At 30.4% G+C, this 12,611-nt stretch overlaps 2 protein-coding genes across 6 annotated transcripts; one reads left to right on the top strand and one right to left on the bottom strand.

The window, feature by feature from the left end:
• Positions 1 to 402: 402 nt before the first annotated feature.
• LOC108483790 (photosystem II 10 kDa polypeptide, chloroplastic-like) lies at positions 403 to 4,488 on the top strand. Of its 2 annotated transcripts, none has more exons than XM_017787369.2 (5): positions 403 to 629; positions 1,284 to 1,342; positions 3,072 to 3,127; positions 4,178 to 4,230; positions 4,312 to 4,488. In XM_017787369.2, the coding sequence occupies exons 1-5, from the start codon at positions 461 to 463 to the stop codon at positions 4,404 to 4,406; spliced, it is 432 nt and encodes a 143-aa protein (XP_017642858.1). In that variant the 5' UTR covers positions 403 to 460; the 3' UTR covers positions 4,407 to 4,488. The 2 variants fall into 2 exon arrangements, with proteins under 2 accessions (XP_017642858.1, XP_017642859.1); XM_017787370.2 differs by having other exon boundaries at positions 4,173 to 4,230.
• On the bottom strand, positions 3,535 to 11,202 carry LOC108483788 (DNA repair protein recA homolog 1, chloroplastic). 4 transcript variants are annotated; one of them, XR_008286824.1, is made up of 14 exons: positions 10,763 to 11,202; positions 9,993 to 10,084; positions 9,687 to 9,762; positions 8,229 to 8,291; positions 7,988 to 8,117; positions 7,755 to 7,840; positions 7,164 to 7,289; positions 6,842 to 6,946; positions 6,682 to 6,738; positions 6,209 to 6,271; positions 6,051 to 6,127; positions 5,616 to 5,688; positions 4,626 to 4,855; positions 3,535 to 3,853 (listed from the first exon to the last, which is right to left on the bottom strand). XR_008286824.1 is itself a non-coding variant. In XM_017787368.2 (13 exons), exons 1-13 carry the CDS (start codon positions 10,970 to 10,972, stop codon positions 4,751 to 4,753), a joined length of 1,263 nt encoding a protein of 420 aa, XP_017642857.1. In that variant the 5' UTR covers positions 10,973 to 11,202; the 3' UTR covers positions 4,539 to 4,750. The 4 variants fall into 4 exon arrangements, 1 of the variants encoding a protein (XP_017642857.1); XR_008286825.1 differs by lacking the exon at positions 3,535 to 3,853 and adding an exon at positions 3,948 to 4,259; XR_008286826.1 differs by lacking the exon at positions 3,535 to 3,853 and adding an exon at positions 3,948 to 4,254.
• Between the last annotated feature and the right edge of the window lie 1,409 nt (positions 11,203 to 12,611).

Here is a 12,611-nt window from a genome sequence, read left to right as displayed (position 1 = left end):
TTTATAGAAATGTTATAAATCTTAATTCCTTAATTCAAATATTATATGAACAATATTCAAATAATTCGACAATATAAGGCGACATCTCACATTCAAATCTATCATCTAAATTTAGCTATCACACTATTGAGTTAATTAAGAATAATAAAAAATGAAAAGTTGAATAAGATTGATTATAACTAAAGCTGCTTAAATTGATTGGTGGGGTATTAGGATAAACCTTCAGGATTCTTCCGTTGTTTTGGAGAACAATAGAAGATTCAAGAGTGATCATTAGTCTGACCAAAGCATGCATTATTACATAAATTAATGCCAAAAAGTATTTCCACGTGTCAGCATGACAATCACTTTCTAGTATCTTCATATTATAAATATAATAATAATTATCAAATAGTATAAAATAATAATCCCATTTAGGCCAAAGCATTTCTAGCTACTAAAATAAGTAAGAAAAAAAAAAATGGCTGCCTCAGTTATGGCTTCGTCTTCTTCAATAAGGCTTAAACCTAATGTCAATGTCGATAAATCAGGTGGTAGCAGAGGCGTCCCTTCCCTTGCTAGGGTTCCGTCTTCTTTCAAGGTTGAATCTGGTAGTGGCAAGAAGAAGATCAAGACCGATAGCCCTTACGGTAATTGCTTACATTTTGTTTTTTGAAAGTAGGTTTTCGATTGGTAAATTTTGATTATAGAATTTGAATTTTTTTATGAACAAATTTGCACTGTTATTGATGATTCGTTAGCATTGTGAAATCGCATGATCCGATTTTTGTTTTGTTCTTTTGTATATTTGAAAAAGTATTTGTCATCATTCCTTAAATTTTGTTTTTTTTGAAAACTCTACTGATAGTTCGAGTGCGATTCCAAATTCGAAGATTGGCATATTATTCGGCTCAATCAAAATTAATTTTTAAGCTCCGGCTCTACTAACGAGTTAATCAAGCTTGTTTATTATTGTACCCAAAGATCGAATTTGAACTCCATTAGCTTGGTTTGAAGATAAAAATTTTGAATAAGTTCACAAGATATCATGCTTGAATTCGGTTTGATCAATAATTTAAACTATTTAAATTTCAGCTTCATTATTACTGAATTAAATTCAAATTACTTTTTATGTTAAATATGAATCACTTTGTGAATATTAGTGTCGTATTTACTCTTTTATTTTATAGAAAAATTATATATTTTGGTATAAAAGAATTGTCGATAATTAAAAAAAGTGTAAAATTATTAATTCTTATTTTTTTAAATGATTTAATTATAAATTTTAATAATGAATTTTGCAGGAATTAATGGTGGCTTGAACTTAAAGGATGGTGTTGATGCTTCTGGAAGAAGGGCTAAGGTTGGTACTGTCATGAGGAATTAATTCGATATCAATTTAATTAGAGAATTTTTAAAATTAATTTTAAAAATAAATATCATTATGTGGTATTTATTTTTATTTTTATATAAAATATTTAAATAAAACAAATATATATGATTAATAAAATATTAATAATTGAATATAAAATTAATAAAATTTATTAATAAATTCTTTATTAGTTATTAAATAAATAAATTATATAAATGTACTTTTAATATAAATTTTTGTGATATAATTTATTTTATTTTATTTATTGTTTTAAAATTTATCTATCCACATGCTCAAGGTGAAATCAAAATTTCTTTTAAGAGGTTGAAATTAAATTTTAATTTTATAGAAATAAAAATATAATTTTATTATTTTAATAATTCATATTTATATTATATGTAAAGAGTTAAATCTAATTTTATATTTTTAAAGAGTCAGAGTATAATTTTATTTTTATTAATTTAAAATTTTAAAAATTTAAATAAAAATTTTCGGGGTCGGGCAAGTGTCAAACTCCTAGTTTTGCTCTTTTTGCCCAATTCATATAGGTTAAACGTTGGACAGAAACTTGAATTCAGCTTGATTTTATTATCTACAAATTCAAATTAAATAATAAAATATTTTATTATTTATATTAAATAGATCGATATTTAAAATAAAAATTTCTATTCACGATTCCATCTAACAAACTAATTTCTCATTCACAAAACATTATTCGAAATATTTTATTTATTCCTTTTAATATAATTTATTGAATATCAATTAAAGACGTGTGAATTATAATTACTATTTTTATCATTCTTTTGGGATTAAAAACAACATTATTAAATAGTTTCATGAATAAAGTGTAATTAGTAGATTAATCATTTTGTACAGATAATGAATTTCAGTGTAATTCATCTAATACTTAGAACTAGTTTGGTAATGTTTTTGAAAAGTGCTTTTAAAAAGTGTAGTGAAAAAGTACTTTTGAGAAGTGCTTTGAAAAATTTGATTTAAAATTTAAGTGTTTAGCATTACTATTAAAAAATGCTTTTGAGAAATAAAATGTCAATTTTAGATATATTATTATCAAGTAACAAATAATTATTTAAATAATATTTAAATTAATTAATATTATTATATTTTAGTAAGAAAATAAAAAATATTATAATTTTTGTTAATATTTTAATATATAAAATATAAATTTTAAATATTTTAAGTAATAAATATTAATTATTTATAAAATTTAATTAGAATATGTAATCTATATTTTAAATATTTAAATATAATTATTAAATATTTGTAATTATTATTTTAAAAATATATATTTTTATTTTAATTAATGATTTTAAAACATTTATAATTAAGTATCAATAAAAAAAGGAGAAGGACTCATTATTGGAGGGTGAAAAGTATTACTTTTGAGAGAGAAAAAGTTAAAAATTTTAATTTCTTCTGAAAGTTAAAAATTTAAGTCAAAAGCAGCTTGTTTTGCACAGCTTTTCTTCCAGAAATGCTTTTAGAGTCAGAAGTGCTTTTGAAAAGCAATACAAAATTGATCTTTAACCTATTTATAAAAATCATAAAAGTGATTCCTTGCATTACACTTAATTCAATGATTATGAATTACATATAAAATTCAATAATTTGTTGACTTTTCTATAATTAATTTGCATTTATGTATAGCTATATATTTGTAAAAGAGATTGGCAAATTTAAACTTTGAGAATTTATGTAGGGAAAGGGTGTCTATCAATTTGTCGACAAATATGGTGCTAATGTCGATGGGTACAGGTATGACAGCCTATATTTCCCTTTTATTTCAATCATTATATAATTCTGTATTACATATATTATTCTTTTCACCTCACATCCCTCTTAAATTTCAATTGAATAATAAAAATGTTTTAATATTTCTCTATTATTTAATATATGAAAGATAAAAATTGAGATGCTAATTTAAATATAGATCAAATTGAGACTCAATTTTAACTTATAAGAATTTGGCTCGTTTTTATTTAATTATAATTTATTTATTTTAAATAATTTTATTATAAATTTTGATTATATTTATTTTATTTGACACAATGTTTAGAATTATTTTTTCAACTTATAAATAGGAGGATAATTATTTCAATACATTTAAATTTATGTCTTCTTGTATAGACAATAATACCCATATCAGTCGAGTTGAGACTCTATTGTCATTTAATTATAATTTATAAATAGCAATCACACATCACAAACTCAGTTTTTATTGTGTAAATTATACACGCACATACATGCATACGTGTATATAGATAATACATTAGATAGGATGTATATGTACTTGCAAAGTCTTCGATCATGACTCATAAGTGTTAGGTAGAGGGTTGGCCCCCAAAATGATAAATTTGGAGTTTAGTCCTTGTAATGATGATATTTCATTTTTAACCCTTAAAAGATTCTCTTGGTTTTGCCCTTGTGAGTTGGTGGCACAAGTTATACCAACCAGGGGTATGGCCTGCTCCTTGATCCCTCCTAAAAATAAAAATTTGTTGATTTAGTCCTTTTCAAATTACACAATTTTAAGTTAATTCAATGATAAAATTAAAGTTTGAGCCCTCTAATATGGAAAGTTATAGTTTAATCCCTCAAAATTTGTGAAGTTTCATGTAAAAAATGATAAAATTACATTTTAGCTCTCCAAAAAATTTATAATTCAAATTCACCCCTCCAAAACATTATGGTTTTGCCCCTGATACCAACTCGAGGAAAAAAAGATTGTTATAAAATAAAATTTTAAATTAAATAAATAATATGCATATGCATGATTATCGTTTTTCCCTGATGATTGAAGTGCAGCCCCATATACGACCCCAACGACTGGTCTCCCAGCGGTGATGTTTATACCGGTGGTACGATTCTTGTTAAACTTTGACCTAATCTGACAATGAACTTCAACAATCAGGACTAATGTTATATAAACGATAATGCAGGGACTACAGGATTGGCAATATGGGCAGTTACCCTAGCCGGAATTCTCACCGGAGGAGCTCTTTTGGTTTACAACACAAGTGCTTTGGCACAGTAGATAAATATATTTCTATTAGTGATACTTGTATTATAGTCTCCAAGATGTAATTATGTTCTAATCAAAATAACTTAAGCAACAAGTTAGTTTTGCGTGTCTATATGTTGAATGTTTTGGCTTTGCAAAAATTAATTTGGTAATGTTAATAAGATTAAACAACAAATTAAAACCAAATCAAAAAGTTACTGTCTCGCCAATTCATAATCAGAACACACATACCTTCCTTCTGAAAGGCATGAAAACTCTCTGTTTTGGGCCCAATGCACGATGGCGAAACTAAATTCCGAGTACCTTTGCAGTTGATTGCCAAGGCCTTGTGGTAAAGACCAGTTAGTTCAATCCCGTCATACCTCCTCATAAATATCTTCATCTTGGGAAGGAAATGACAAGCTCTTCACATGAGTTGAGCTCAAATGTTCGGTTCCATCCGCGATCATAGACCGAGCTATCTGCATTATACCAATAAAATATATGGTTACTTTGTTAAGAACAGATAAAAGAACTGTTCTTAGCATTCAATCATAAATGCTGATCAAAAGAGAAACACTACAAGATCAATTGGGTCTCGAATCAGAGTACACGTGTTGAACTTGAAAACCAACCTGATTAACTTGAACCCAAATGCAACCCAATTGGATTTGACCATTAAAACCCAAAGTGAACATGAAATGATCCAAACCTGAAGGGACTAGAATACAAAATGATCTGAACCAGTATTGGCCCGACATGAAAATCGAGCTTCAAAACCAAATAACCCTAACTCAAAATTAACCCAAACCTAAAATGACAAACTGAAAAATTGACCAAAATATTTTAAAACCCAAATTAGTCCGATCTAGACCAACACAATCCACCCATTTGACAGGTCTAATCATACATAATGTATTGACATGCATATGGCATTTGGAGGGTCACATTCTCAAACCTAAATCTAGGTGTGGGTCAGACTCAGACACAGATACTTCAGACAAATAGAAAAACGGAGGCGTAGAAAAAGAAACCAGAACAGAAAATTAAGATAAGGGGTTATTATATACTATACTATCTTCTAAATTTTGGGGGGCTATCTTAGCATGTTCCTCCTCAACTGATCATACAACAAAAGCAAGAACAGTTTGGAGCTTCATGCATCATCAGTTGATTAAAGTGGACTAGGTTTCAATTTAATAGCACAATATGAAATATATATGTAGGGTTGAAGTACTGAACCTTCTCGATTTCGTCACGTAGAACAGGGTTGTCTCTCAAGTATTGTAATGCTCTATCTCTGCCTTGCCCCAGCCTTTACAAAAATATAGAAAAACAAAACCATAGTAAGTCTAACTTCTATATCTCCTGACACATCGAATAACATTTACGATGCTAGTTCAAGCAAAACGAGTCTATGCAAAACTGTGAAATAAATGAACAGAAGCCATCATCAAGAGATTATTACTGTACAGAACACAACGGTTAGTAATCTATGAGCAAAAATGTAGTAATTAGTAACTACACTACTGCCTAAATTAAAAAAGTTAATATCTGTATAAGTTACCAAGTCTAATTCTTGATAATCAGTTTTTGAAATTATAAACAAGAAAACAAATAAAAAGATCTAAATTTGTCTTAAAAGTTTAGGTAGTAAAGACAAGCTTGAAAGCAAACCTATGGTCCCCATAGCTGTACCAAGAGCCCTTCTTTGTGACAACATCCATCATTTCAGCACAATCTAAAATGCATCCCTGTAGGCTTTTTCAATGTCAAAATGAAGAGAAAAAGTCTGCAAACTTGGATGAATGTAAATATTTGATTGCATTACTTACCAATTTGCTTACTCCCTCTCCGAATATGATTTCAAATTCTGCTTGCTTGTATGGCCTTGAGACCTGCAACAACAACCAATTTGGTGACACATTTTCACCAGATATATTCGGTGCTATCACGTCACCCTGGATGAGTTGACCTCTATTCTAACGGTACATTTATGTCAAATCTATAAGATTGAAAAGCATCAGATTTTATTGTTTAAGTTCCTTTCTTTTTCCTTTTTTTTGGGGGGACATTTCCATCATATCTTCCCATTTATTTGGGATGAAAGAACTTCAGAATCTCACTCGAATATTGCAATGAGAGTTGGTACCATGAGGCAACATGGGTCAAGCCTAAGATGCCTGAAAGCATTTCTAATGGTCTTTTGGCATGCATTATCGTTTTTAGCTTTAAGACTAACAAGAAGAATGAAGTGAAAGTCATGTCTCCCATTGTCATCAAATTTGCTGATATAATTCTTATTTACCTTACTCTTCTGCACTCTTACACGAACACGAAGCCCAATGTCCTCATCACCTTTAACCTACAATAATATGAATTATGTACTAGTAATGATAATATATTAAGTGATAAAATGGAAAAAAATGTAGTGGAAAATCAAGTAGCTACTGTGCTAATGTGCTTACAGACTTTATCTTCCCAGTAGGACGTATTTCAAGACGAACTGAGGCAAAGAACTTTAATGCAATTCCTCCACTAGTCACTTCTGGGTTCCCGTAATATACTCCAATCTTTCAAAATCAGAAGCAATACTGTCAATTGGTAGAAGGGAAGGGAAAAAAAGGAAACAGAAAAAGAACACTGAAATCATGTTGATCTAATAGAGAAACATAGAGATATGTAAAGGATGTGCCTAAAATAGTTTGAATTGGACACATTGATGCCCTGTATATTACAACTGCAATTGCTTTTACTTCATCTATAAACAAGAAGACAACTTCAAAGTACCTTATATCTTATTTGATTAAGAAAAATTAGAGTACAACCAGCTTTAGAAGCATTTCCTGACATCTTACGTAAAGCCTGACTCATCAGACGTGCTTGCAATCCCATTTGCTGCATCCCGATTTCACCCTATGTCATAAAATGCAACAAGAAAGAGCTTAGACATGGCAAAAGCATACAACAAGAAAAAGAAAAGAAAAAGAGGTATACAACAGATACGTCAAATACTAATTCTTAAAGTTTATAACAAAAATCACAGTTTAGGATAAAACACCAAAGTGACAATTGTTCTCGAGTTCTTTTTAAGATGCTCCATTGTTAGCTAGGCGTTAGCCTCACATTTGAGTCTGTATTTTCCATTTGTTACATTACTTAATTGGTACATATCCTTATGTTCAATCAAGTCATGGATTCATAGAAGAGGCAAAAAATTTTAAAATAAAGAAAGACATGTCCTGGTTTAGATACCCTTTCAATTGAAACTGATGGACTAAAAGGATTTTGTGGGGACAACTATTGTAGCTTTCTGACTAGAAAGACTCAATAAACCATAGGAATGAAATGTAATTTACTTTCAAGAGTAAAGAAGCATACTTCGATCTCTGCCCGTGGAGTGAGAGCTGATACTGAATCAACACAAATTAAATCTACGGCACCAGATCTGCACATACGATCCGCAACTGAAACAAAACAACTTTATCAGTCTTATTTGTTGAGCTTACAGAAACAGCAAAATTTTCAAAAGCATCACATGTGCTGCATCAGTTACGGCCTTCCTCAACCGTGACCACTTTCACAACTGCATAAAAAGGGACTTGATGAATTACTTTCTAATGCCATTTCCCCATTATCCGGCTGGCACACAATCAAATTCTCGACATCTACTCCCAATGCTTTTGAATATGCTGGATCAAAAGCATGCTCTGCATCAACAAGCATTGCGTTGCCACCAAGCTTCTGCATAATTAACATAAAAACAATGCATATAGTATTTCACTTCATTGACCTTTTTGTAGCATAATAAATCAGAAACCAAACCGCCTAAGAAAAGGGAAGGAAGCTATCAACCTGCACTTCAGCAATGGCATGGAGTGCTAGGGTAGTTTTTCCACTACTTTCTGGTCCATATACCTGCCAAGTGAAACAGCAGATATTATGATGCCACTCAAAGCAGGTTTGGGTATAATATTGAAATTAAAACATGGAGTCTAATGTCATTAAATACCAAACCTGGAAAATTTGAGAAGCATAGTGGTATTAAAGGAAACAAATTTAGAACCATGATTTACTAAAGCATATGTTCATTGGTTTCCTATGAGAATAGAATGATGTTTATGTCGTAGAAATTTTGTTTCCAAAATGTTTTATCATCACGATAATATGATTTAATTTTTCAGACATCATAGTCACAACTGAGTCACCAGTTTCTTCCATATCCTATATTAAAGTCCAATCACCAATTGTACCAGGCAGATGAGTTCAAAACTCTCAAATCTACCACATGATCCATTGTTAATTAATGTTGTAGGTCTGTGATGTGAGTAGAAACACAAAGAAATCTAATCATACAAGCTTTGAAAGAAAATACGACCAACTTTAAGGCTACCAATGTGTGAGGCATACCCATGAAATCATGTGGAATCAAGGGTTACTTGTCAACAAAGGTTGCATCACAGTGGTTCTCGGCTAGATAGTTAAACTTTTGGTTTCAATGTAATACACTAGCAGAAAACAACTCCTAAAATATTGCAAAAATTTCCTTAGAAATATATTCTTTATTTTTCAAGTCTCAACTCTTAAAAGTTTTCCACTTATTCTTTTTAAGCTTTTACTCTCTGAACTAATTCCCTAATTTGCACCAGAATTGGCCGTTTTGTTGCTTCGACCACAATCCTTAATTTCGGTTGTCCTAAGCACTGGGCCTTTATGAGAGTAATTAGCAAATCACCAAACAAAATTCATAAGGCGAGTGAATATGAAGGACATGTTTGAATATCAATTTCCACTTCAATACATGTGCAATATGGATTCACTAGGAAAAATGAAAAGTTGCAGCAACATGCTTACGGCTTAAGGGCCATTGCTTCCATGAAATAAGGTGAAGATAAGAAACTTGCAGGAGTAATGTCTAAACATAGTTTGCCAGTTATCATTCTATCTATTACTTTCTTAATGAGGATGTGTTAACAATTCTTTCACTGCATCTTGTTTATTAATTTTTTTCAAATCAAGTAATAACACCGTGAATGACACTTTAGGATCAGTTTTTTGGATACAGGAAGTAGGAGCAGCAAACATTCAAAGTATGAGGACAGATTGCTTCCTTTTTCAGTTACACTGTTTCCAAGCCCTAATTCATAATCTCTACATATAGACCAATTACAAAGTTACCATTTTTCCTCTCCACCATCATCCAAAAGGAAACTAGCATATGCAAATAGCATAGCCAGATAATGTTCATTCAAATAATTATTTTGATTCAAATTCATGGAGAAAAGGAATGATGTAGAAAGAGAAAATCAATACCTCCACAATTCTTCCTTTGGGAAGGCCACCACCTAAGGCTAAATCTAGCGTCAAACAACCACTCGGAAAAGTTTCACTGAAATGGATTAAGTTTTACCAAATGAAGTCAGGCTAAACACAATTCCAGTTAAAATTCTATAACTAAATGCCTCTTAGAATCTCAACATAATACTTACACCCATAGCGGGGACAACTTTTTTCCGTCTAAACAAGAAAGGAACAAAATCCGAATTCCACATATCAAAGTAAATCAATAAGAATATCCTTAAATAAAACAACAATGTTATGGTAAGTTTGAAAACATACACCAATGCTCCACCAGCACTCCCCAATCTTGTAACACTTCCTTTTCCAAATGAACTATTTATATCATTCATTGCAGCCTCCAATGCTTTTTGCTGGAATGAAAAGGAAAGAAAAGGAATCAAGCATATAAAATTATGCATTCAAATAAAACCAATCTCGATTAACATATTCTGACAAAACTAAACAAACGGGAAGGCAGTATACCCAAAACCAAATTCATCAAGAACAGGGTAGATGATTACTTTTATTCTTGCATTTTGCATTGTAAAATTCACTATAAAGCCAAAGCAGATGGTAGAGAACCAAAATCATAATCGACATAGCAATGAACAAATGACTAAAACAAAAATACAAGTGGTAGTAAGTGTCGAATGCAGCTATGTTCCAACAAAGATATCCTCTCTTTTTTATTCCTAATTTTCATATATTCAGAGGATCATATCTCAGAAATGGCTAGTATAGGAAAAATGAAAATCCATTAACATAGTACAAAGTGCTGTATATGAAAGTAAACTATAGCTTACCATCCAAAGTTTTTACTGAAGTTTCAATTTTTAAAAGCAGAAAACAAACCAAGTTAAAACAAATCCAAACCGCAGAATTGCAAGTAAGTTTCAAATGGGGCATTTTTTTTCTTGCTAAGCCAAGCAAAAAGAAAAAAAAGAAAAACCCACAAAAATGAATAGCTCTAAATTACCAAACTCTTCGAAGTGAGCTTTCAAAGCAATCCCAGAACCATAGCAATGAAAAAATGGAGGAAAACGAGTTACCCGGTCGAGGAAACGGGAATCAGGGTCCGGTGAGAGAGCACCATTAACTTTGGGTTCGAATTCACAGAGAACTTTCCTGGGTGGTTTCTTGGCCGCCGCTAAGCGGAAGTGGGATGAAGTGAGAAGCGGGCGTCTTTGGAAATGGGTTTGGAGAGGCAAAGAGTGATGGTGGAGTTTCAGTTTCGAGGAGAAAACTAAAGAAGAATCCATGCAATTAAAATTTGCTCACAAAGTACAGTTCGAAAGCTTGAAGAATCAGCAGCTACGGCTTCTTCTGCTGCTGCTGCTCTTGCTTTCAAGAACTATTAACTATTTACAGTAAAAAAAAAAATTAGTTTTATTTTTCTGCCTCTTCCACAGTCGAGATTTTCAATTTTTTTCGACGTTTAAGCTAAGGTTTTTGATATGCAACGGCACCAACAGAGCTAGAGTGTCTATTAGGTCTCGGTTTCGAGACGAGCGCTGGGGAAAAAACATTTTGGATAAATTCTTCTAGTAGTCCCTATACTTTGCAAAAGTTAGGGATTTAGTTCATGCACTTTAATTTAATCACTTTTAGTTCCTATCTTTTTGAATTTTGAAATTTTAATCCTTACGTAAACAGTAGAAATTTCAATTACTAGCCTTGTAATATGTGTACAATTGTAGATTTAGTTCATCCATATTCTCCAATTGGATCATCCCAAGTCCCTGCACTTTTCGAATTTTAAAATTTTAATCTTGACTCAAATGACATTCGTTAATCCATTAACTGGACTTTTAGTAAGCAAAATGTGAAAGCTGACATGGCATTACACATATAAATAATATGTTTACTGCATCAGATTTTGAAAACAGTATAACCTAATGAATTTAACAATTATCATTTAGTGATAACTAAAATTTTAAAATTCGAAAAGTAAAAGGATTAAAAAGACCAAATAAAAGTGAAATTATTAAATTCACAACTTTTATAAAGCGCAAGGACTAGTAACAGAATTTAACCAAAATTTTTCCAAAATCTAACCCGATATTGATTTTAAAAGGTTTAATTTTAGTTTTTAGTCCCTCTACTATGCTGAAATTTGAATTTATATTTCACACTTTTATAATATTATTAGAAGATTATATTAACAACTCTGTTAGTTGCTATGGTTAAAGTGGTGGCCTTAGATTTTAAAAATAGTCTCAACCATCCCTAAGATATTTAAATTTGTTATTGATTGAACGTAGCTAATTGCATTTTCGCATAGTTATTGTGTGACTAAATATAAGTATGATAATAAATCGAAGATCTGAAATTTCTATAAAATTCGAATATGAATATGCAAAACTGCTTTAAAATCTTAATTTGAATTAAGTAAATTATTCAATCGATATTTGAATATGCTAAATGTTTGCATTTAGTAGTTACAAAAAGATTTTAAAATAAAAAAAATTTAAAGAAATGGGTAATGAATTTCGATATTCAAATCTAAATTATTCAAAAAAAAGGAAAATGATGTCAGATAATAGATATTTGTAGACTTATATTTGTATCTGCCCCGAATCATCTACGCATAATAATAGATATTCTTATATTAAAATTTATCACACTCACTTTCATATTTTCTTTTTATGATCTTTCATGTCTATTTTACAGTATATTCAAGAAGACCCCCTTAAAAATGACGAGTTGTTGTTTTAGCCCCTTGAAAATTTTAAAATTATTTAATGACAAAAATACACTTTGATCCCCTAAAGATGGATTTTTTTAGTATAAAATAACAAGCATATAAAAGATAAAATTGTATTTTGACCCCTTCAAAATTTTATAATTTAATTTTGACCTCTCCTAAAGTAAACTCTTGACTTCATCATTATGTGACTA

The sequence above is a fragment of the Gossypium arboreum genome, chromosome 1 (genome assembly GCF_025698485.1).
Source record: "Gossypium arboreum isolate Shixiya-1 chromosome 1, ASM2569848v2, whole genome shotgun sequence".
NCBI lineage: Eukaryota > Viridiplantae > Streptophyta > Magnoliopsida > Malvales > Malvaceae > Gossypium > Gossypium arboreum.
This window is presented reverse-complemented; position numbering and strand designations above follow the sequence as displayed.

Bases quoted from the DNA above. Each gene is read 5' to 3' on its own strand.
- LOC108483788 (XM_017787368.2), bottom strand. From the start codon at position 10,972: ATGGATTCTTCTTTAGTTTTCTCCTCGAAACTGAAACTCCACCATCAC. The intron at 8,292-9,686 runs GTATTGATTTTC...TTCACTTGGCAG, and splicing joins CCAAAGGAAGAATTGTGGAG to GTATATGGACCAGAAAGTAG. The intron at 4,856-5,615 runs GTTCAGTACTTC...GGTATAATGCAG, and splicing joins TACGTGACGAAATCGAGAAG to ATAGCTCGGTCTATGATCGC.
- LOC108483790 (XM_017787369.2), top strand. From the start codon at position 461: ATGGCTGCCTCAGTTATGGCTTCGTCTTCTTCAATAAGGCTTAAACCT. The intron at 1,343-3,071 runs GTTGGTACTGTC...GAATTTATGTAG, and splicing joins CTTCTGGAAGAAGGGCTAAG to GGAAAGGGTGTCTATCAATT. The intron at 4,231-4,311 runs GTACGATTCTTG...ACGATAATGCAG, and splicing joins CGGTGATGTTTATACCGGTG to GGACTACAGGATTGGCAATA.